Below are 26,512 nucleotides of genomic sequence, written 5' to 3' on the forward strand. Positions count from 1 at the left end.
AAATTGTATCTGTTTCATCATATTCAATTGCTTATTGACCTGTGCAGATAAAATAGTATTGTGCTCATGTCTTTGAGAGACTATAGAATTCAGGATGTCGGGATCCGCAGAGACCCTGTACAGGTGTTCTAGTTGAGACACAGAATCATCCAACTCCACTAGTCTTTTTGACATTTGTTTACTCCTACCTGCCACGTATGATATGATGCTACCTCTATGCACTGCCTTGATAGCTTCCCACAGTGTTGAGTCATCCACATCCCCTAGCCATAGCCCATGTGCTGCACACAGCAGCATCACACCTGGACAAGAGGCAGGGGAACTATGTGAGAATGCTATTCATCGACTACAGCTCGGCATTCAATACCATAGTCCCCTCCATACTCATAGCCAAGCTCAGGGACCTGGGCTTGAACTATGACCTCTGCCAGTGGGTCTTGGACTTCCTGACTGGCAGACCCCAGGTGGTGAGAGCAGGCAACTGCACCTCCTCATCCATCACCCTCAACATAGGGGCCCCCCAGGGCTGTGTTCTGAGTCCCCTCCTCTACTCCCTGTACACACACGACTGTGTGGCTCAGCGGAGTAGCAATACAATCATCAAATTTGCTGACGACACAGTGGTGGTGGGCCTGATCTCTGCCAACAACGAGAGGGCCTACCTGGAAGAGTTCAAGGTCCTGGCGGGATGGTGCCAGGAAAACAGCCTCTCCCTGAACGTCAGCAAAACAAAGGAGATGATTGTGGACTTCAGGAGGTCGGGGGTCAAGGACTACAGCCCCCTCAGCATCGACGGGGCACCGGTTGAGAGAGTCAACAGCTTTAAGTACCTCGGAGCCTACATATCCGAGGACTTGACATGGACCACACACATTGACAGTGTTGTGAAGAAGGCACGACAACGCCTCTACTTCCTCAGGCGCCTAAGGAAGTTCCAAGTCAGTCAGAAGATCCTTAAGAACTTCTACTCATGTACAATAGAGAGCATCTTGACCGGCAACATCACCTCCTGGTTTGGGAATAGCACTGCACAAGACCGAAGCAGACTACAAAGAGTGACACGTTCAGCCGAACGCACAATTGGAGGGGGGCTCCCCACCCTCCAGAACATTTACAACAAGCGTTGCAAGGGCAAGGCTAAGAGAATCATTAAAGACTCCAGTCACCCGAACAACTGCCTCTTTGAACTGCTGCGGTCAGGCAAGCGATACCGGAGTCTCAAGGCGAGCACAGAAAGACTCAGAAGAAGCTTCTATCCCCAGGCCATCAGGCTGCTAAACGAACAATGAATGAACACTACACAACAACAACCACCAAACGTACATAGCACACACATCCACACGCACACACTCACTTAAACAAACACACTGTAGCACCCACTCCACACACTTTATAGCACACACCCACTTTAAACAAACACACTGTAGCACCCACTCCCCACACTTTATATTTATTGATGAAGGATTGCACTACAACTCGTACACCTTACTGTAAATTGTACCTAAATTGTACCTCATCCCATTTCTGCTTTGCACTAGATAGTACTGTACATTAGTACACTGCATAGTATTGTATATTATATGGTAATTCAGAACATTGTACATATGTCTATACCGAACACTGTGACCTCATTTTCCTCTTCTAAATTACATGCTATACTATGTTATTTGATACTATCTTGTCTAGCACAGTCTCTGGAGCGTAACAGTAAGAAGCATTTTGTATGAAAGTATTCTGTACTTCTGTATGACAACTATTAAAGAAACTTGAAACTTGAAACCTGTATCATTTGTGGCTATAATGTCAGGTAGCCTAGCTACAAAACTAGCTGATATATTTTAAGAAACTCTTCTCTTTTAAGATTGTGTTGTCAAATCTCCAGGTGCGTTCATTTCTATGTCTAGTGAACCTAACATCCAGTGACATGGGAGCACTTATCAGGATAGTATGGTATTGTGTGGACACAACACTGGATATCAGTTTAGAGTATATCAACATGAAATCAATCCTAGAATAGGATTTATGCACTGGAGAGAAAAAAGAATAGTCTCTGTTGGTAGGATTGCGTAGCCTCCATATGTCAACCAGATTTAGATTGTGCATGGCACTTTTTAACACCTCACTGGCTTTGCTGTTCACGGATACCTTTGATGACTTTTTATCCAACACAGGGTCAATTATACAATTGAAGTCGCCACCCAATATAATATTTGTATTACCGACGTCAGGAATTCTATTCAGAACTGTCTCAAAAAAATGTGGATCATCAAAATTTGGACCATACACGTTTATCAATGTTACAGGAACAGAATTAAGTGTCCCTGATACAATTACAAATCTACCATTCGGATCCGCGATTGTGCACACATGATCAAATGACACACCCCTCTTGATAATAATAGCGACCACTCTGGCCCTGGCCCCGAAGTTTGATTGAAATATTTGTGATCCCCATCCCATGCGTAACTTGTTCCTGGCTATATTCTTAATATGGGTCTCTTGAAGATATATAACATCCGCTTTCAGGCTTTTTAAATGAGCCATTACCTTACCTCTTTTAACTGGGTGATTTAGACCCCTTACATTCCAGCTTACAATCCTTGTACTATCCCCATTGTTATTTACTGACATGACATATTATCCATGATCATGTAACAAAACAAAAATCGCCCAAAGTGTTGTATACATTCCGCCGTTAGAAAAAAAAAAATATATGCACTGCCGCAAACTAACATGAAAAACACACTACGCTGTCCTCCGGGGCCCTTTTTACCTCCCTCCAGTCCCCTCTGCGAACAAACACCTCTAAGTCTAAATACTTAACACTTTGAATGCCACTCACAGCTTTTCTCTGGTTTACCCCCCGACCGTTGAATGCCACGTCACGAGTATTCTGTTTTTTTTTTTTTTTATTAGAGTTTTTTCATATTGCATCAAGCGAGCCTACCGTTGGAGATCCAGGCACCGCCGGCGCTCCGATGTGAAAAAAGCGCCCCCTATCGTCTCCCAGATGGTAAATCACCCTTTTGGATTGGACTCAATGAAAGTGAATGGGAGAACGGATTTCTGACTCCACATTTTACTTCTCACTGATGTAACCGGGGTCTACCAGAGTTCATTCTGGAGCCTTGGTGCCACTGCGAATGTGTTTTACTGTACACACGATGGATCAATCAAATGAGCGATTTTTTCGAATGGCGATCGGAAATTGGAATAAACCATTTGGATACCATCTGACCTCAGGTAAGGAATCTATGTTATCAGTCTTAGGATAATCAGACTCGTTTTCACGGATATATAAGCGTTTCCCCTATATGTGATATAGCGGTTTTGACTGTAATAAGAGCAGCGATTATCAGCGCGCGGCACGAGCGTGCGTGCGCACACATATACTATCGACCATCTAGAGTTTATTTGAAAACTATTCATAAATAGGCCGAACAATGACAACGTTCTGGAATATTCCAGTAAAAGACGATTATCATAGAATGTGTTGTTTTTTCCGCGAAAACGAGTGATTTTCAAAATGCTATCAAACTGAAATGAAGCGATAAAAATACAATCTGCTTTGACAATGTTAACTGGAAAATGAGTCTTTGATAAGCGACGGGCAGATTAGACACATAGCCATAATTAAAAACATAGATTAGGCGATATTAAAGTTAAGAGTGGATGGTGGCATTCAAGGGGGTAAAAAGGAAAACACGGCTGGCAATCAAAGTGTTAAGAGCTAGTAAACATACCATGATAGTCTGTGTATGCAATCGTCTCCACCTGTCCAACAAAAACAAATGAGAAGTAGGTAGGATGGGCGCAATGAGCCGCTGTAACTCGTGAGTGATCACATATTGAAGCTGTCGTCTGTACCGTCGGGTTGGATTAACACGGCACTTTGTTGTCGTCTAGCAACTTCTCCGCGTCCTTCAGGTCGTTGAATGTGCGCTTGTCTGTGCCAACCTATACCACGAACGTCGCTGGGTGTCGGAATCCGCATCTCACCTCCACAGTCTTGCATCTGGTCCTGATATTGTCGAATCGCTTCCGTAGCTTCAACACTGCCGGTCCCAGGTCCGGGAAAATTTAGATATGCATTCCCTCATGTTGTAAGGGGAACTTTTGTGTTGCAAGCCTCAGAATGCGCTCCTTCACTGAATCATGGTGGATCCGTGCTATAATTTGGCGTGGAGTGCCATCTGTTGCCGTCTTCACATTGACCCGATATTAACAGGCTTGTTGTTGAAGTTCTCATCTCCCAGCAATGTTGTTATAAGTTTTGCAATAAAGTCTGTAGGATTGCCCTTTTCCGTGCCCTCTTTTACACCTATGACCCGAATGTTTTGTCGTCTGTAGCGCGAGACGAGGTCGTCCACTCACTCAGAGCGATTTGGCCTCCTCCCCCCACACGGCACATTTGTCTTCCAGAATCTTGATTCGGCTTTCATGCTCATTCAGGCCATCCTCGTTTGAGGCTACCCTTTCCTCAATATTATCCAATGTCTGTTTCAGACAAGCAAGTGATGCATCCAACTTTTCAAACCTTGAATCGACATTTTGATTCAGTCGATTAATAGCAGCCATTATGTCCGTCGTGGTCGGCGGGGGTGTTTCGTTCGGCGCTGTAGTTTCAGCTTGGTCTTCATCCGAATCCGACAGGTTGCTGCTATCGTTAGCTTCTGTGCTATCGTTAGCCTCTCTGCTATCATCCTCAGTTGTAAGCATTTTTTTTTAGCCTTTCTGGCTTTCCTTGGTCTCGGCATAGCTCAGTTGCGCCTCTACAACTTATATTGTCAATTTTCTTTTTACTTCTACCATTGAATTGCCTTCTTAAATTGTACACTTTTGTAGGAGTTTAGTGGAGCCTCTCTCACACACGACTATCCCATCTCACGCCCCCCGGAAGTCTCTGTGTGTTGCGTTATGAAAATTAACTATTAAATTAAATTAACATCTATGGATCTCAGGGAATGTATTCCCAGTGTCAGAAATACTGTGTCTGTTACTAGGCTTGAGTAAATTGTAATTAACCAAATGAGAATATCAATTCAATTAAAAAAAAAATATATATTTCATGCAAAAATTTACCAGACCTGAAAATTCTAAGCAAATGAATAAAGGGAAGATGATTAAACAGAAGGTTTTGTAAATACAGTACTGAATTCTGCCATCCGGACACATGCAATTTGAAATATGTTTATAGAATATAAAATATCAGGCCTAAAATGGTTATGAGATTAAAATGTGATTAATTAGATTAATTAATTAATTACAAATCCTGTAATTAATTAGATAAAAAAAATGTAATCGCCTGACAGCACTAGTTTTAAGGCCTTAAATTGAAAATTATAATACTTTTTTTTCTTATACTTTCATACTTTGTATATTTTGTACCCAGTTTAATCTCCTGTACATTGTGTATTACTATTGCACTTTACTGTTACATTTGCACTCTGGTTAGATGCCGTGTGTTTTCATTGCACTGTACCTTGTGCTGTATAATGACAATACATTTTAATCTAATCTAATCTTTAAGACTTTTTAATACCCCGCAGATACCCTGTATATACATTTGTTTATTCCATATACGTGGACTGAGCATGGAGTGGTGTTCATCTGACCTGTATGAGGTTGTTGGCCAGGCGGGCCATGCCGGGGAAGCGAGGGATGTTGCTGAGGAGCTCCGGCTGCTGGGCGAAGCAGACCTCCAGGCCGTTCAGCAGCTGCGTGAGGGTGTTCAGCCACTCCTCTCTGACCGAAGGAGAGCTGGCGGGAACGGAGTTCAGCTGCTGCAGGGCCTCGTTCACGGCCACCTCAGTGCACTCCAGACACTGCTGGTAGTCCTTCAGCTTCAGCACAGAGTTCTAGGGCACAGGGGAAGTGGGCAGAGGACGACAGATGGTCACGCAGACCTCAAACGACCTTTTCACTTCAATATCCTGTTCCGCACACTGTGCCGTGTCTAGGCACGAGGGCTGCCGATTAGTCGACCGATTGATCATCGGTTTGGTCTTAGTCTACCTAGACTTTGTTAAATAGATTTTTATGTTTTTGACATGCTGAATAAACTATAAACACATCCCTGTTAAGTGCCAGCCACGCATTTTGTCGTTAGTTCATGCCGACCGTTGAGTGCCGCCAACGCTATATAGCGCTTGTTTGTCGTATTTTTTTTTATTGGCGATTTGAATTCATATTTCATCAATCGAGCCTCAGGTTAGTGGTAGCAGACTACCAGTTTCCTCATTTTACTTTTCCGTCAAGCCAACTGAAGAATCCATTGTGATCGCCGGCCCGGAAAACGCGTGGATTATGTATTTACAGTACCCAACGCCGAATCAATAAACGCGATCGATATTTGGAATGGCGATCAGGAATTGGAATAATCTTTTTGGATAACATCTGATCTGAGGTAAGGAATTTATTTTACCAGTCTTAGGATAATCAGAGCTATTTTCACAGAGATATCAGCGTTTGCCCTGTGTGTGTGTGTGTGTGTGTGTGTGTGTGTGTGTGTGTGTGTGTGTGTGTGTGTGTGTGTGTGTGTGTGTGTGTGTGCGAGATCAGGAAATGAGAGAATCGATATTTCAGGTTTTCAACAGGGGTAAAGCGCACCGCATGGCTGGTAATCAAAGTGTTAAGCACTAGATTTAAAAGAGGCCCTTCTGCATTGAGGGAAAAACATTTTCACAGATTTGCAGATTAAATCAACTAAATTGACTAAATTCTGTGACTATTAGTGGACTTAAGAATGTCTTTAGTGGAGGACAGCCCTACTGTGTACACCCTATACTAGTCAGTACATTTGTTCTTTTGAAAGCTACCCCATGAATATCAGCAGTCAAATGTTAACCTTTTTATATTTAGCTGTATATGTATTCTCAACACCATTGTAAATGTGGGCTTACACTCAATGACCTTGAGTGATTAAATAAAGCAGGAATGAATGTATGAATATGTATATTGCAATTCCATCCTGTAAATATTACAACATATACACTGTTATTTTTATTCTAATTCGTGTATATACCTGACCACATCATGCACAGTTGTACAGCACTGGCCTATTCCTATTTTATAATTATATTACAGTATATTGTGCTTCTATGTTAATTTAGTTTATATTCCATTTAATTTTATTCCACCATCAAAATATTTATTCTAAAATAATTAACAAATATTTTTTTTTATGTTTTGCATATATATATATATGCAAAACATAAAGAAAATATTAGCTAATTATTTTAGAATAAATATTTTGATGGTGGAATAAAATATTTACAAAACAAATATATATTTGTTTTGTAAAGATTTTAATTAGTAAGGAATTACATAAATTCTGAGTAGTGGAAAAGGGGTAGGATTAAATAAGTGTATACTTCTTCCTAATCCTTTTCGAACATATGTTCTTTTTATTATTATTTCTTTTTCATTTCATTGCTAGAGATTAATTTAATGATTTTGTTTGTTTTATTTTGTTTTGTTTGTATTTACATGTTCGAAATAAAGATTTCAGATCAAATTCCTTGCAGGTGAAAACTACTTGGCAATAAAGACCTTTCTGATTCAGATTTTTATTAGTATTTACAGTATTTTTGTACTTTGTATTGTGCAGCACTTTGGTCAAGCGTGGTTGTTTTTAAACGTGCTGCTGTATAAATCAGCGTGACGGACGGTGCAGCATGTCTGACCTGCAGCAGCAGCAGCTGAGCCGGCCTCTCTGGGGCCGAGCTGACGAACTCCAGCGTCTTGCTGCGGCCGCCGTAGCTGAGCGTGGGCTGCAGCAGACGCACCACGGACTCAAAGTCTGCAGACTCAAAGAGACGCTGGATCTCCTCCAGGGACTGACAGCGCTCCAGGGACTTCAGCCGCTTATCGATCTGCTCACAAGAGAGAGGGGGGGGGGTCTATCGTGAAATACACAACCAAAACAAAATACTACAACCTGTGTAGATGTTCTTAACACAATGGCGCCCAAGGACGTATCTCTCTGTGTTTCGATTCCACCCGTTGTGGACAGAAGCATGGATAAATCCGTGGCAAGTTGTTATTGCTTTTATTCCATTTTAATAACCTATTCAAGGTCGCCGAGCGGCACTGCAGATTTACCCTACTCTATGAATTCGAGAAGGTGCAATACCGGCCAGATCCTCTTGGGGCGCTATCGCGATAATGCAGTGTTCCCTGTGGCCAAATGGTGGACTTTTTTTTTTTTTTACTTTCAATTGAGTTTTATGTTAGCAGGATTCTGGATCTGCAGCCTGTAGCTTGGATTACGTTTTGGATCGCAGATTTCACCATGCAATAAGGGGATTTATCATCAGCCAATGGACATATCGATCTACCAGATGGCGATCGATAACGGGGTAATGCTCGGGGTGATCCCACCGGACAACGGTAAGATCTTTTTCACGTAAAGTACATCCCGATCGGGACGCGTGTAGCTTAATCCCAGCGGAAGAGTGCAAGAGCGCTTCCGCATTCTTCGCCATACGCCAGTACGGTAATGCGCATTTCCTTTTCCTTCGCCCAGGTGCTCGCGCGCGCATGCGCATGAGATGAGATCCCCGCTTGGTTCGACGCTTTGGTTCATATTAATCACATATTAACACGCTTTGGTTCATATTAATCACATATTAACGCTAACGTGCCATATTAGCACACATATATACACGCGATGGACGCAGCAGGCGATCATATTAATCACATATTAACACGCTTTGGTTCATATTAATCACATATTAACGCTAACGCGCCATATTAGCACACATATATACACGCGATGGACGCAGCAGAGCTTGCGGCATTATGTAGCCGTAATCCCCAATGTTTTTCATTCGACGCTTAGCTCAACTGGTAGCGCCGCCGTGCTGTGGATCCTCCGGTCCGTTGGTGACAAGTTCGATTCCCTTAAAAAAAAGAATGGCAATAGACAGCCTATTTCCGCACTGCCGTCGCGTCGCGATAATATACATGTATTCCATAATATGTAAAGTACAGTTGACAGCTGCGTTGTGTTAACGTTACAATGTACAGGGAAATAACATTATGTGGTCCTCGTTTGGATAATATGTAAAGTACAGTTGACAGCTGCGTTGTGTTACGTTGCAATGTACGCGGAAATGCTGCGTTGTGTTGCAATGTACTACATGCATTCCATTTCGGCGTCTGAGCGGGGGGAAAGAAAATGCGCATTTGGAGGGCATTACCGCGGCCAATCAGGGCAAAATGCGGAAGCGCTCTTGCACTCTTCCGCTGGGGTTTTGATAGCCATCCAGGCGTTCGGCCTATGAGGCTAATGAGGCTAACGCGGTTATTGGTAATCAATCATCAGAAACGACGTCCCCCGCCCCCCCCCCCCCCCCCCTTTCATGCATACATGCGTGAGGATCGTACCGATCATATGCAGTTTGAGTTTTAACTGGAGCGTATCTATAACCGAAATGCCATTGGATTTAACGTTATTAGCTATTAGACCATTATCTCGGCTTCCAGGAAATATACTAGACCAAATCCGGTATAATGCTTATATTCACAGCGCTATAAAATGAGAACGTATTGATGATTTTTTTTTCTCTTTAAGCCATTTTGAAGGGACGGTTTATGGTCTCAATTCACAATGAGAATGGACAGATAGCAATACTATAAAGTATAGATTTAGCTCTACAAACAGCCCCATGTCTGTTTACATTCCCCGGTCCTCTTGAGATTAATTAGACTCATCCCAATGGCCCCGAATGTGTTAACGGGAACACAACAACATTATGGGAAATGCGCTTAACTTCTTCTCCAGAGTCAGATGAGAAGGTAGATACCAATTTCCTCTGTGTGTTCAGTAGAAAGCTATCCAGCTGCAAGCTAGCCTAGCGTAACACAAATTAATGGAAGTGGATATGGAACACCTCTCCCAGAGTTTTAAGCTAGGCTAGTGGTCCGTATCCGCTTCCATTAATGTGTGCTAAGCTAGGCTAGCTTGCAGCCGGATAGCTTTCTAGTGAACACACAGAGAAGAAGTTGGTATCCATCTTCTTGTCTGACTCTGGAGAAGACGGTAACGTTTCCTAAAATATTGGTGTGTTCCTTTAATGGGTAGCAATTGTCCTATCTCAAGCCCCCCCAAGGTTTGTCTGAGGGAAGCAACAGGTGTAATTGAGATAGTCATAAATGTGTTTCATTGGGGGCGCTCTAGTAGCACACCATGTAATGCGCTGCGTCGCGAAACGGCCGACCCAGGTTCGACTCCCGGACCCGGCGTCCTTTGCCGAATGTCTTCCCCTGCTCTGTATCCCATTTCCTCCTCTCCCTCTCTCTCTACCGGTAGTACAAACCAATAAAAAAATCTACAAAAACATATATATATAAAAAATAAAGAATGTGTTTCATTACGGTAATCCCCAATTTTCCTGCGAGTCTCTAATACCGACCTCCTCCTCGGAGATGGCTGCGTCTATGCGCAGGTTGGGCAGGTTGATGGTGTACTGCTGTCCGTCCTCTGCCTTGGGCTTGCTCTGCAGCAGGCTGGTGCAGACGTCATAGCTCTCCAGGGCCAGATCCATATCCCCCTGAGAACAACAGAGGAGCAAGATCATCATTATGGGTAGAAACCGAGGGTTTTAAGTTACGGGGGGAAGAACCAAGCGATAGCATAGAGATCCCTTACCTGCAGGGCCAGGAAGCGGGCTTTGAGCCAGTACACCCGCACCATGACGTCCAGCCAGTCGTCCTCGAACAGGTCCCTCTGGGAGGAGCCTAATGCCAGGAGCAACAGGTCCCCCTGGAAGTGCTGCCCGGGGAACTCTGTGTCGGCGGCGTCGCTGCCCTGACCCGGGCCCGTCTTTCTGGGAGACACTAGAAGAGACACACACAAACAATAATAATACAGATACTTATAACAGGGTTCCTGCAGGTTTCAACAACTTACATTTAAGACTTTTTAGGACCACTTTGAATAGAATTTAATACCCATTTCACAGCCATACTGGCAAAAAAGGTATGAAGGAAAATGATTATGAAAGAAGTAATTCCATATGAATAGTTGGGGATAGGCTATTAGCATACTGCTTTCTTTACAGACATTTCCCCCAAACACATTTAAAGTTGATACAGAGGAGTTATGGCAACATATAAGTAACTTCCTAATCCAATACCTTTTTTAAATCAAAATCATATTCAATAATAATAATAATAATAATAACTTCGTTTTATATAGCGCCTTTCAGAGGACCCAAGGTCAAGACCTTTTTAAGAATTTTTAAGGCCTAAGATTCTGCCAACCTTTTGGGAAATTAGCTTACAGTCTTCTCCAGAGAAAGACAAGATAGATACCAGTTTCCTCTCTGTGCGTTCAGTAGAAAGCTATGTGGCTGCATGTTAGCCTAGCTTAGCACAATGAATGGAAGCGGACATGACCAGTTAGCCTTCGGGGGGGGAGGTGTTAGTTGGACAATGCTAGGCTAACCGGTCATGTCCGCTTCCATTCATTGTTAGCTAATTTCCAAAAATGTTGGCGTGTTCTTTTAACACTTTCAATGCCCAAAACGTGATAAGACGTTTTATCAGCCCAATGCCTGAATGCCCACGACGACAATTATCGTTTAATTTTTTTATTAGCGATCTGAATTCATATTTCATCAACCGAGTCTCCCGTTGGTATGCAGCCCCTGTAGGAGCTCAGATGTGAAAAAACCGCCCCCTATCGTCTCCCAGATGGTAATGCACCCTTTTGGAATGGACTCAATGAAAATGGATGAGAAAAGAAAAATCCGGAATCCACATATGTACAGTATGTAGCGTTGGATCAATAAAAGCGATCGTTTTTTGGAATGGCGATCAGGAATTGGAATGATCTTTTTGGAGAACATCTGATCTGAGGTAAGGAATCTATTTAAGTCTTGGGATAATCAGAGTTGTATTCGCTGAGATCTCAGCGTTCGCCTTATGTGTGTGTGTGTGTGTGTGTGGGCGATCGCTTTGAGGAAATCAGAGAATCTAATTTTCAGATCGCCTATATAGCGTGCATACGTACACATATTTAAGCATTACATCACGCGCAGGAGTGGTTTGTGAAGCATGGTTTATTTTTCACAAATCACGACTGCAAGTGGTGTAATGCTTTTATACAACTGCCACATTCATCCAACCTTATTGCTATACAATAAACACACATTAATCGAAGATTTATTGAAAAAAACATCCGCCACAAAAAGTAGTTCCCACAACAACAAAAAAGAGAAATTGCCTCCATGTGGAAGCAGCTCGGAAGTGCATCCATCCAACCAACTAACACATCCAACTGTCTTTCAACTAAGACATCCAACCAACTAACACATCCAGCTGTCTTTCAACTAAGACATCCTTAAGCATTACATCACGCGCAGGAGTGGTTTGTGAAAAATAAACCATGCCTAGGGGTGGTCGTTAGACCCCCCTAGGCATGGTTTATTTTTCACAAATCACGACTGCAAGTGGTATAATGCTTTTATACAACTGCCACATTCATCCAACCTTATTGCTATACAATAAACACACATTAATCGAAGATTTATTGAAAAAAACATCCGCCACAAAAAGTAGTTCCCACAACAACAAAAAAGAGAAATTGCCTCCATGTGGAAGCAGCTCGGAAGTGCATCCAACCAACTATCACATCCAACTGTCTTTCAACTAAGACATCCAACCAACTAACACATCCAACTGTCTTGCAACTAAGACATCCAACTAGGCCTGCCACGATAACACATTTTGCTGGGCGATTAATTGCCCCCGAAAATATCGCGATAAGCGATATTATTGCGACCGGTTAGAGAATTTTTTTTGAGAAATTTATTTCCCAAAACTTTTATTTTGAAGCCCACCGCTCCGTCTTTTCCGGTGTTTGACTTTTATTTTGAAGCCCACCGACCGGACCGGAAGTATTGTTGTTATTATATTATCCTAAGCAGAAACTATGAGCCGACAACATGCCTCGTCCGGTTCTGTTTTTGAGCTAATGATAAAACAAATTGTTGGTGAACAACTACCTTTCGGTTAGTTTTAACGTTAGCTACTAACGTTAGATGCAGCTACTACAGGCAATCAACGATGAGGAGGAAGCGTCAAAGCAGTAATAGAATAGCTGTGGTGCGTAAGCACTGCAGCACGACTCGAAACTACCGGAGTGTTATAATAAATGAATTCATGTTTAACTTGTCCCCGTGTCCAGTCCTTTGACTAGCCCCACCCGTTCATTGTAAACAATGATGCATGTAATTGTATTAACGTTATTCTGTGTTGTACTTGTAGCTATGCTATACGTTGTATTTCGTTTGTTAGATATTTAGCTAATGTTGTTAGCATGGAATGAGAATCAAAGCTCTATCTTTCATCTTTATTTAGCAGTCCAGTTTCTCCGGGCAGTAGCGAGTAACTACTTGGGTCTAAAAATAGCTAACGTTACACTACAAATAATGCTACTTGGTTAAAAGGAGCAACACTATTGAGAAATGTCTATGTGGCGTTGCCCCACGGAGCTCCCGTGCTGTACTCTAGTAACGTCAGCGGCCCGCCTCCCAACACGGACAGTGACTGAAGGGGCACTGGTTCCGCCTCATTAAAACAAACGCGCAAATAGCAATTAATCGCGCCCGTCAAAATCATTGCATTCATTTTAATTATCGCAGCAATTAATCGATTTATTGCTTATCGCGGCAGGCCTACATCCAACCAACTAACACATCCAACTGTCTTTCAACTAAGACATCCAACCAACTAACACATGCAACTTTTCTTTAGTTTTTAATTATGAAGTTAGCGGTTGTTATTGGAATGATTGATTGATTGATTGAACATTTTATTACCAGATGCAGAATGGGTACAATAAAGTACGGCTCAATACACACAATTGTTAAGGGGATGCAGACCTACTTTCTATAGAACTTCATTCTTAGATGCTTCTATAGAAAGTAGGTAAAACAAATTAAAAGGTTTTCTTCGCCCTATTTTTTTATACCTACTTTAGAGGGCCTAAACTTAACCAGTTGGAAACCAGGCGTACAGTAATAAAATTAGCAATCAATAAATCAATCAACTCAATAGGCCATGCTCACTTAAAACAGCGCAGCACTCAGCTGCTTCTACAGTCTGACTCTCCCCCGCCGTTGCAGACAGGAGTGTGTGTGTCTGTCTGTCTGTCTGTCTGTCTGTCTGTCTGTCTGTCTGTCTGTCTGTCTGTCTGTCTGTCTGTCTGTCTGTCTGTCTGTCTGTGTGTGTGTGTGTGTGAGAGAGCTCTGCAGTCAGGGGCAAGGAAGAAATAAAAAAATTAAAAATTGCAAATAATCAATCAATCCGCGATTTTTCTTTTGTTCCACAATGACTCATGACCCATAGATTACACAATCCAACATTGTGTAAGAGACTAAGACATTCGCCGTGACAGAATCGGTTATTATTTAGTCGTTATGACGCTATCAACATATCCATTTGTAAAGATTATTGTCCACCATCTTGTTTTTTTTTTAAACTCGGACGCGGAGTGATAGTGATTCGGTTGTGGGCGGGTCCTGGGACCAAGAGCGTGGAATTGTGACAGATACATACGTGTAAATTGACTGTTTCAGCCAATCAGAATCGAGATATTTGCATGCCGTTGTATAAAACCAACAAACACATCCAACTGTCTTTCAACTAAGACATCCAACCAACTAACACATCCAACTGTCTTGCAACTAAGACATCCAACCAACTAACACATCCAACTGTCTTTCAACTAAGACATCCAACCAACTAACACATCCAACTTTTCTTTAGTTTTTAATTATGAAGTTAGCGGTTGTTATTGGAATGATTGATTGAAAATTGTATTACCAGATGCAGAATGGGTACAATACAGTACGGCTCAATACACACAATTGTTAAGGGGATGCAGACCTACTTTCTATAGAACTTCATTCTTAGATTCTTCTATAGAAAGTAGGTAAAACAAATTAAAACGTTTTCTTTGCCATATAGGAAAAAAATTGTTTTCTTCGCCCTATTTATTTTATTTATTTTTTTAAACCTACTTTAGAGGGCCTAAACTTAACCAGTTGGAAACCAGGCGTACAGTAATAAAATTAGCAATCAATCAATCAATCAATTCAATAGGCCATGCTCACTTAAAACAGCACAGCACTCAGCTGCTTCTATGTCTCTCAGTCTTGACTCTCCTCTGCCGTTGCAGACAGGAGTGTGTGTGCGTGTGTGTGTGTGTGTGTGTGTGTGTGTGGGTGTGCCAGACAGTGTGAGAGAGTGAGCTCTGCAGTCAGGAAGAATTTTTTTTTTTTATTGCAAATAATCAATCTATCAATCCGCGATTTTTCTTTTGTTCCACAATGACTCATGACCCATAGATTACACAATCCAACATTGTGTAAGAGACGAAGACATTCGCCGTGACAGAATCGGTTATTATTTAGTCGTTATGACGCTATCAACATATCCATTTGTAAAGATTATTGTCCGCCATCTTGTTTTTTTTTTAAACTCGCACGCGGAGTGATAGTGATTCGGTTGTGGGCGGGTCCTGGGACCAAGAGCGTGGAATTGTGACAGATACATACGTGTAAATTGACTGTTTCAGCCAATCAGAATCGAGATATTTGCATGCCGTTGTATAAACTATCGATAATCTAGCGTTTATTTGAAAACTATTCATAAATAGGCCGAAAAATGACAACGTTTTTGTGTATTCTAGAATATTCCGGTAAAGGGCGATTATCATGGAATATTTATATTTTCCTTGAAAACGAGTGCTTTTCAAAATGCTATAAAACGAAAATGAACAGATAAAAAAACAATTCGCTTTGACAATGTTGACTGGAAAACGAGTCATTGATAAGCGACGGGCAGATTAGACACATAGCCATAATTTAAAACATAGATTAGGCGTTATTAACGCTAACATTGAAGTGGATGGTGGGCATTCAAGCGGTAAATCAAGATTAAGCTTGGGCTCTGAAAGTGTTAAAGGATAACTCCACTTTTTTTTTAAATTAGCTTATTTAACATCTTCCCTGGAGTTAGACAAGAAGATACATACCTTTTTTGTCTCTGTGCGTGCATTTTAGCTTTGGGAATAGACGCTCCGTTAGCATAGCTTAGCTTCATCACTGGAAGTGGGGGAGGACAGTAGCCTTACAGTGCCTTACAGTGTATTGCAAGGTCTGACATTGACCAAACTTGATATGCATGACCTTGGTGGGCTCTAGGTCAACTCCTGAAAAGGGGGTCAATGTCAGACCTTGCAATCAAAAGTTAGGGGCGCACTGAAATTATGGCAAGGGTTATTAGCCCCCTAACTTTTGATTGCAAAGTCTGACATTGACCCCCTTTTCAGGAGTTGACCTAGAGCCCACCAAGGTCATGCATATCAAGTTTGGTCAATGTCAGACCTTGCAATACACTGTAAGGCACTGTAAGGCTACTGTCCTCCCCCACTTCCAGTGATGAAGCTAAGCTATGCTAACGGAGCGTCTATTCCCAAAGCTAAAATGCACGCACAGAGACAAAAAAGGTATGTATCTTCTTGTCTAACTCCAGGGAAGATGTTAAATAAGCTAATTTAAAAAAAAAGTGGAGTTATCCTTTAAGGTCCCCAGAGTTTGCACTGAATTAGGAAAATCTGCTTTTAGCTTCTGTGCCCCCGACACATGGAATGTTTCGCAAAGCACCTTAAAACTCAATATTTTAGTATCAATTGGTCAGTTTAAATCTATAATGGGCAAACATTTCACATCAGTCTGCAGTTGTTATGAAGTTTTTAATTGATTGACTTTTCTGTTTTTATATGTTTTATAAAAATTGTATATGTATTGTCGTCGTTGTAAATGAGAGCCTGCTCTCAATGATCTTTTGAGATTAAATATAGATTGAACGAGTGAATGTATAAGGTAAGGCCTATAGTCTGATTTTTACATTTAGTCATTTAGCTAACCCTTTATCCAAAGTGACTTACAAGTTCTGTACAACAAGCCCATATTGTAGTCATTACATTAGCACTCACCAATCTTGCCTTTGCTGTGTGACCACTGCTCCAGCTGCAGCTCCATGCATGACAAGCTCATCACCGACATGTCCTGTTGTGGAATACAGACCATCTCATTAGAGGCTGTTGTTATGGGTCCAAAACACAAGTCCCGTTCTGAATCAGAACTACAGCGGCAAGAAAAGATCCACATTATCCAGACCAGTTTGGGGAACCGGGAGATCGCAGAGACATACGAAAAGAATAGGACGCCTGTGTAATAATGAGTCAGCGAAGGGTAGGGGAGAGAGCGCTCGTTGGGTCTATCAGATCTCACACATCCAGAAACCCCAGTTAAAAATAGACCTAGTCTGAAAGCCAGGTAATTTCCTATTTTGACCAAGAGGGGCTCTTGTTTATCAGGGTAGCTGCAGGTTTACATTTTTAATACCACTTAGAGTTCAATTTAATACCAATTTCAGCAACAAAAATACAGAGCACAATTGTTATTCTCGCGCTTTCCATACAAGCTCTCGCCAGACGCACCAGGCTCCCGGGAGCCCCGCAAAAAAACAACGACTTGAATACAAAAACATTTCATATATTTAATATTATTTCATCTCCCGTGCAAATGAAATGTAAGACTTTTTAGAGAATTATTAATTTAATACTTCAAGATTTTTTTTATTTTTTTTTATAACTTTCTTTTTATTGTTTTTCACAATAAGCAAACAATCACAAACAACAAGACATAACAAAAACACAATCCCGGGCTGCATTATTAGTGTCACTTTACAAAAATATACTTTTCACAGTTCTCAATTCTCTTACTTTCCCTATAGGCAGGGTGCGATCCACGAGGGGAGCTCGGTCCGCTATAGCTCCCCTAGATCAGACATCAGCTCCCCTGCAAACTTGATTTGCGATTTTTTGGGGGGTCTCTAAATTACTGAAAATAAATGCTACTTTTGCCATGCATTTCTCATTTTTCTGTAATTTTCTGTATCATCATCGTGTATAATAATAAACGTATGCTATTTTGGATGTATGATTAATGATTTGCGCACTAATTCACACGTAATATGGCAACATGCATGCTATTCTTGCAATTACCATTCGGAGCGTGGCGGCGCTGCAGCCTGAACGCACGCACGGCACACATCAAACTTGACCCACTTTGTATGTAACCTGTGCTGTGGCTGTGACTTGTTCACACAGACAGTGATCGTTTTGACAGCCAGTAAAATGTCAGTCGAGAAAATAATGCTTGGGACCAGGAGTATTTCATATTGTTAGTAAGTCAGGAGTCTGAGAGATAATCATCTCTATCTAACTAAATAGATACTTTTTTTTATCATGGAATGTGCTGTGGAAGCCCAGCCCAGACCGTCCAGACGGCCGGACGGTAAGTGAGTTGTCTACTCTAACTCTACTCTACCTACTACAGGCTACAGACTAGTAACGTCTGCGATTACACAGTCCGACTCCTGAGCACTCCTCGCTGAGAGGCGCGCCGCGCACCCCCCCCCCCCCCGACGCGGCTCACCCAAAGATCATGCTATGGTTCGCACACTGCCTATAGGTATGGTGAATATTCTTTACAACTATACATCATCCACTGGTTGTCGTAATTAACATATAAAAGTCCCATTTATCCCAGTACTTCAACCCTTTCTCTTCCTGTAATCTGAGAATAAAAGTCTTTCCATTGTGTATATTTCACCTATAATGGCCAACCATTTTCTTTTGTTGGAGGTTCTTGTTGATACCAGAGACGTGTGATCGCTTTCTTACTTGTTCTTACTTGCTGCTAAAAATATTTGTATCAAATATCTGTCTCCTCCTACCAATTCCTCAGGTAAGTTACCCAGGTACAAATAGGAGAAGGTCTCCGGTATCTTAACACTATGGCATCCGTTCACGAGTATATACGTGTTTCGAAAAAGAGCGTTGTGGACCAGAGCCACGTATATACTCGTGGCAAGTTGTTATTGTTTTATTCCATATTTATAACGCTTATTAGGTACCCGATCCACTAGCAGGATCTTTTCACATATTTGATTTTCGAAACATGCAGTACCGGCCAAAATCCGCTTAGGGGCGCCATCGCTCCACTGCAGTATCATTGATGGGATTAAAAAAAAATGCAAGTACAGTTCTGTGGGCGGATCATAGATCCTTGATTCCAAAAGAAGACCCTCCATCTTGGATCAGCTTGCCGAACGTTTTTTTCAGCGTGGAATAATGGGATTTATGATTAGCCAATGTGCATATCGATCGACCAGAATCCGATGACTGGTGAGGAAATGCTGCCGGCGATCACATGGCCTAACGGTAGGATAATATTACCCCAAATTACAGCTGGATTGGACATTGTTTTATAACGTAACGTGATCGATCAGTGAAAATGCTATATTGAACGCACTGTATTGCTAATCAATAATAGTAATCGGCGTTCCCCGCCGGCCCCATTTCATCAATAGATGCTCTGTAATAGTCCGGATGCTACGCAGTTTGTTTTATTTCATTCGTATATATATACAGCAGAAATGGCGTTTGATATAACGGCGCCAACGTTTAGCCTTTTTTGCAGCCTCCTGCAGAAAAGCCTAGACGAAAAGTGCGATATACCTTATATTCACGACGCTATAAACATGACAACCAACCGATGGATTTTTATTTTCTTTAAGCCATTATGAAGGCACGGTTTATGCACTCAAGTGACAATGAGAATGGACAGATAGCAATACTATAAATGATATATAAAGCTCTTAGAAAGTACATCGGTTTAGGGCGGCTAGGTGGTGTAGTGGGCAAGGCACTCGCCACCAGTGTGGAGACGCTAGGATTCGCGTGTTCGAATCCAGCTCTCCACATTGTTTTCAGTTTAGCTGGTCGTCCGCAGTAATAGACATTGGCCGTATTACGGGGAGGGAAACTGAAGGGTGGGGATCGGGCGTTGTGAACAAGCGACTCCTACAAGTCGGTTGGTGCGCCTGCGCAGTAGAATCAGGAAGTGTCGGGGGCAGCGTGAGCCTCCCACGCGTTACTCCTCGACACAGAGATCGAGCTGCGCAGGTGAAAAGATGCGACTGCTGTTACCTCAAGTACCGGAGGGGACTTGTGCTATGTATGACTTAGTCCACATTGCAGCCGGCTTGTGGGAGGCAAGAAACAGCGTTCGTGACAGGGGAGGGTTGAATTGGATGATACGAAATTGGGATGGGAGAAAATATAGAAAAATGGGAGAAAAAGTGGATAAAAAAAAAAAAAAAAAGTACATCGGTTTGTTTACAATCCGCTGTCCTCTGAGGCCTAAATGGCCGTGCCCCGCCGGTCGCCATAGTGTTAAAACTCAATATAACCTGCATGGTGGAGTGAACATCTTGCCAATAACGTTGAATACCTGGACAATTCCAAAAGATATGAGAGTGGTTTGCCTCCCTCTGGCCGCACTGTCTCCAACATGGTTGCTCTATGCCTACTTGTCGGGATTTGATTTTGGGAGTTCAAGACTTTTTAATACCCCACTCCACACTACCATCAGAGACCAACACAGATTAACGAAAACAATATAATTAACAAAAGGACACCATGCTCCCCCGTCCCTTTACCCGTATGTGTTGGTTGCTGCAGTCCCGGAGCAGAGGGTTGGGCAGGCCGCTACTGTGCTTCCTCCACAGCTGGTAGAGCTCCAGCACCGCGCCGCACAGCCCCCGGGGCCACGCCTCCATGAACTTCTGGCCCACGGCCTTCAGGTAGTGCAGCATCAGGTCCAGGATCCCCCCGTTGGTCATGTGACTAACCAGGAAGCTGTGGACATCATGTTGTTCTACAGAAACGTTACATTTTGGGGGAAGGTTATTCTAATAACTGAAGAAAACAACATCCCAGTCAACTTTCTGAAATGCAAGTAAAATGGCTTTGACACTACAACAACAACAACTGTCTGTCGTTTCATCTTGGTAAAACAAAATTTTCAACGAGAGAAATTGACATTCCCTAATGGTTATTAAAGGTGCGTACGTAAATGAAAATGTATGTGTCAGATATGGATACATTATTAGAAGATTGAATAAGTGGTTGATATAAACGTAGATAATGTATGAAAAAGCGCAATTGTATATTATACTGTATTTTATTATGAATTGATTAGGAGTATGTCTTGTTTTTAATTTGTCTGTATGCCATGTGAATGTCTGAGTGTATAATGCAAGTCTGTAACTGTATTTTATGTGTGCACTGCTATGGCTAATGGGGATCCAAATAAACTTAAACAACAACAACAACAACAACAACAACAACAACAACAACAACAACAAATGGGCGGCTGAGTGGCGCAGTGGGCAAGGCGCTCGCCACTAACGCAGGAGATGCTGGTATCGAGCCCAGCTCTCTGCGTTGCTACCGGCTTGGCCGGCCGTCATACTAAAGGCCTCTGCATGCTACAGAAACTGCAAAGCAACTGCAACACAACATCGACAACGCAACAGTGTTGCAGACACTCTGCCTTTATGCTTCTGCAACATCAACGCGCAGCCTATGCAACATTGTACCCCGGATGTAGCTAGGTTCCCTAGATAGATGAAACTTCCTTTCTCAACCAACCCATTGATAACTAGCAGAAAAAGAAGCATAATTTTTACTTCCGGTCGGGGGGTTTCAAAATAAAAGAGCGATGTCTAAAAGCACCGTAAATACGTTTATTTTGTACATTATCTAACATTAACACAAACCTAAACTAATCTAAAGTTAGTTTAGGTTCGTGTTAACGTTAGATAATGTACAAAATAAACGTATTTCCGGTGCTTTTAGACGTCGCTCTTTTATTTTGAAATCCCCCGACCGGAAGTATTTGTGATGAATTCTGCTTGTGTAACTTCTGTGTTTGTTGGTGTCTGTAGATAGTTTGTGAACAACTAACTTTAGGTTAGTTTTAATGTTAGCTAGCAGCAGGGATGGACGCCTTTGTGCAAATGCAGGCAGCTACAGGCACTCGATGTCGAGGAAGAGCTGCTGAATTTAATCGGCAGGAGAGAGAGCTCGTCAAAGCCGGATATATCCCTGTGGCTGTTGTGTGGTTGTAGGCACGAAAATGCAGCTCGAACTACCTGTTATATTAAATTAATTGATTGCTGTTTAACTTGTCCGTGTCCAGTCCTTTCTATTAGCCCCACCGTTCATTGTAAACAATGATGGATGTAATTATATTAACGTTACTGTGTGTTGTTGTAGCTATGTTAATAAATTCTGAATGGCATTAACGTTAGTTGGGTATGATAGCATTGAATAGCATCAACGCTAGCTGGCTGGCTACAACAAATTATCACAAGCTGGCATCGTAAAATATCAACACCAACCATGGGAACGCCGTTTACTAAATTGTGGAGGCTTTTAATCGTCAAGGTAAGAGGATTTGAAGGCGTATGCTATGGAAGTCCCCTGCGGCTCCACTTTGTTGAAATGTACATAACTAGGGCTATAGGATAACCACCGGTTAATTCGCGATTTTTTATTGTTTGTCATGACAAACCAATTACATAATCCAACATATGTGTACGAAACTAACATATTCCAGTTAACGGTATATATTTTTAATGATTCGTTACGGCGAAATCAATACTTCCATTTGTATAAATTACATTAACTCGAGGATAGTATTCCTGACTGCGGGACCAATATTATTCCATGACAGCCCCGCCCCCATTCGCTAACCAACCAATCACTGCTACGCAACATCAACGCAACGTTGTTCAGATTAGATTTTGGGGAGAGGTATGCAACATCCTCAACACCCTCTGCAACATGTTGCGTTGAAGTCGTGCTGATGTTGTGTTGCAGTTGCGTTGCAGTTGCTGTAGCATATAGAGGCCTTAACACAATTGGCAAGTGTTAGAGGGTGGGAAAGCCGGTGGGTGGGGATTGGACGTTGTGGACAGTGACTCCTACAGGTCGGTTGGGTGACGCCGGTGCGGCGGAAACAGGAAGTGTCGGGGGCAGCGTGAGCCTCCCACGCGTTACTCCTCGCCACTGAGAGTTCAAGCTGCTGCAGTGAAAAGATGCGACCGGAGGGGACACGTGATGCAAGGCTTCTATCCTCACTACAGCCGACCAGTGGGAGGCATAGTCTAGCAACGTTCATGACAGGGGAGGGAAGAATTGGAAATACGAAATTGGGATGGGAGAAAAATAGAAAATGGGGAGAAAAAGTGGATAAAAAAAAAAAAAAAAAAAAACACACCTGCTTCCATGTACTGAGCGGAGGCCAGAGGCAGGAAGCCTCCGTGGAGCAGATGGGCGTCGTCCTTGGCGTCACGCTGCGCCTCCGGATTACTCAGGCTCTCATCGTCATCCTCAGGGTTAAACTTCTTCAGCCTAAAAGGAAGCGGTGGTGAAAATAAACAACTACAAGTAAACAAACAGCGAGCTGTTTTCACACAAAGGGGGGATTGTAATAACTCTCGTTTCTCTGTATGTTTTTCCAAACGTGTGTGTTTTGCTCAAATGTTGAGAGTTGGCCATGGATCTTAGGAGGATCGTTATTCAAATATGTCAAAGACTGATGACTCAGACCAAAGGTCCAGGTAAAGACTGATGACTCAGACCAAAGGTCAAGGTAATAATAATAATAATAATAATAATGACTTGGATTTATATAGCGCTCTTCATGAGACCCAGAGCGCTTCACAGAGTCCATTATTCGTTCATACACAGTCATACCGGTGGTGGTAAGCTACAATTGCAGCCAGAGCTGCCCTGAGGCAGACTCACGGAAGCGTGGCGAATAATCAACGCCTACGGCCCCTCCGACCACCACCAACATTCATTCACATGCATACACATTCATACAAGGCAAGTAGGTTAAGTGTCTTGCCCAAGGACACAACGGCAGTGGGATGGACATGGGCTTGAGCGGGATTCGAACCACCAACCCTTCGATCATTGGACGACCTGCTCTACCCCTGAGCCACGCCGCCCCACGTGGTAAAGCCTGATGACTCAGACCAAGGTCAAGGTAAAGCCTGATGACTCAGACCAAAGGTCCAGGTAAAGACTGATGACTCAGACCAAAGGTCAAGGTAAAGCCTGATGACTCAGACCAAGGTCAAGGTAAAGACTGATGACTCAGACCAAAGGTCAAGGTAAAGCCTGATGACTCAGACCAAGGTCAAGGTAAAGCCTGATGACTCAGACCAAAGGTCAAGGTAAAGACTGATGACTCAGACCAAAGGTCAAGGTAAAGCCTGATGACTCAGACCAAGGTCAAGGTAAAGCCTGATGACTCAGATCAAAGGTCCAGGTAAAGACTGATGACTCAGACCAAAGGTCAAGGTAAAGCCTGATGACTCAGACCAAGGTCAAGGTAAAGACTGATGACTCAGACCAAAGGTCAAGGTAAAGCCTGATGACTCAGACCAAGGTCAAGGTAAAGACTGATGACTCAGACCAAAGGTCAAGGTAAAGACTGATGACTCAGACCAAGGTCAAGGTAAAGCCTGATGACTCAGACCAAAGGTCCAGGTAAAGACTGATGACTCAGACCAAAGGTCAAGGTAAAGCCTGATGACTCAGACCAAGGTCCAGGTAAAGCCTGATGACTCAGACCAAGGTCAAGGTAAAGACTGATGACTCAGACCAAAAGTCAAGGTAAAGCCTGATGACTCAGACCAAAGGTCAAGGTAAAGACTGATGACTCAGACCAAGGTCAAGGTAAAGACTGATGACTCAGACCAAGGTCAAGGTAAAGACTGATGACTCAGACCAAGGTCAAGGTAAAGACTGATGACTCAGACCAAAAGTCAAGGTAAAGCCTGATGACTCAGACCAAAGGTCCAGGTAAAGACTGATGACTCAGACCAAAGGTCAAGGTAAAGCCTGATGACTCAGACCAAGGTCCAGGTAAAGCCTGATGACTCAGACCAAGGTCAAGGTAAAGACTGATGACTCAGACCAAAAGTCAAGGTAAAGCCTGATGACTCAGACCAAAAGTCAAGGTAAAGCCTGATGACTCAGACCAAAGGTCAAGGTAAAGCCTGATGACTCAGACCAAGGTCAAGGTAAAGACTGATGACTCAGACCAAAGGTCAAGGTAAAGCCTGATGACTCAGACCAAGGTCAAGGTAAAGCCTGATGACTCAGACCAAAGGTCAAGGTAAAGACTGATGACTCAGACCAAAGGTCAAGGTAAAGCCTGATGACTCAGACCAAGGTCAAGGTAAAGCCTGATGACTCAGACCAAAGGTCCAGGTAAAGACTGATGACTCAGACCAAAGGTCAAGGTAAAGCCTGATGACTCAGACCAAGGTCAAGGTAAAGACTGATGACTCAGACCAAAGGTCAAGGTAAAGCCTGATGACTCAGACCAAGGTCAAGGTAAAGACTGATGACTCAGACCAAAGGTCAAGGTAAAGACTGATGACTCAGACCAAGGTCAAGGTAAAGCCTGATGACTCAGACCAAAGGTCCAGGTAAAGACTGATGACTCAGACCAAAGGTCAAGGTAAAGCCTGATGACTCAGACCAAGGTCCAGGTAAAGCCTGATGACTCAGACCAAGGTCAAGGTAAAGACTGATGACTCAGACCAAAAGTCAAGGTAAAGCCTGATGACTCAGACCAAAGGTCCAGGTAAAGACTGATGACTCAGACCAAAGGTCAAGGTAAAGACTGATGACTCAGACCAAGGTCAAGGTAAAGACTGATGACTCAGACCAAGGTCAAGGTAAAGACTGATGACTCAGACCAAGGTCAAGGTAAAGACTGATGACTCAGACCAAAAGTCAAGGTAAAGCCTGATGACTCAGACCAAGGTCCAGGTGAGGATAATGTGTGCTGCCACACAGATGTTGTGTCTCACGAGTGCCGTTCTGGTTTGGGGTTTGATTACCTGGAAGGTAGATATTTGAAAAGCAGCTCCTGAAAGTCGATCTTCTCCTCCTTCTTGCACTTGGTGTTCTTGACCCGAGCCGAGCGTCTCTTGGCCGTCTCCCCGCTAGTGTCCTCCACCACACGCTTCCTCTTGGGGGCTTTCTTCACCTTCTCGTTTAGAGACGAGTCCATGGCTGTGGAGGTACAGCGTGAACAACAACTCGTTAAATCCCTGTATACATATCTTCTGTCTGAATATACCTGCATATAATTCTCCTATATACCCCAGGGTTCGAAATTAACGGGGGCTCTGGGCAAAATGCCCTTGAAAATGGACAAAATGCCCTCGAAAATCAGTTAAGGGGGGCATAAAATGCCCTCGACAGTTTACTAATTATATATATAATTATATATATGATCTACAGTGTGAGCATTTCCCTTGTATTTGCCACTAATAATATGTGTGTGTGCGCGACCCGGAAAAATCATTTACTCGAGACGAGTGAAGCTCCGCTGTTAATAGTCCCACATTACACAAGGCGCATTAACGTCCAATCACAGTAGCGCTGGAAAACAAAGTCACGGTACCGGCTTAGGCAAGTTATACATTCAGAATCAGACAACGCAAAAAAAATCAGCCAGCCATGAAGCCCATTGATTTTTATTTTGAGCAA

The 26,512-nt window shown here is 42.8% G+C and overlaps 1 protein-coding gene across 1 annotated transcript in view; it reads right to left on the bottom strand.

Moving 5' to 3' along the window:
* Window positions 1-26,512, bottom strand: part of cabin1 (calcineurin binding protein 1) — a 247,311-nt gene that overhangs the window by 201,399 nt on the left and 19,400 nt on the right. Inside the window, 8 exon segments of the mRNA XM_084323492.1 lie at window positions 5,616-5,858; window positions 7,686-7,874; window positions 10,419-10,556; window positions 10,655-10,842; window positions 17,012-17,084; window positions 20,587-20,804; window positions 23,214-23,347; window positions 25,858-26,032. Of these exon segments, the coding sequence (XP_084179618.1) occupies window positions 5,616-5,858; window positions 7,686-7,874; window positions 10,419-10,556; window positions 10,655-10,842; window positions 17,012-17,084; window positions 20,587-20,804; window positions 23,214-23,347; window positions 25,858-26,032 (1,358 nt within the window).

Source organism: Notolepis coatsorum (assembly GCF_963971535.1).
Source record: "Notolepis coatsorum genome assembly, chromosome: 10".
Taxonomy (NCBI): Eukaryota; Metazoa; Chordata; class Actinopteri; order Aulopiformes; family Paralepididae; genus Notolepis; species Notolepis coatsorum.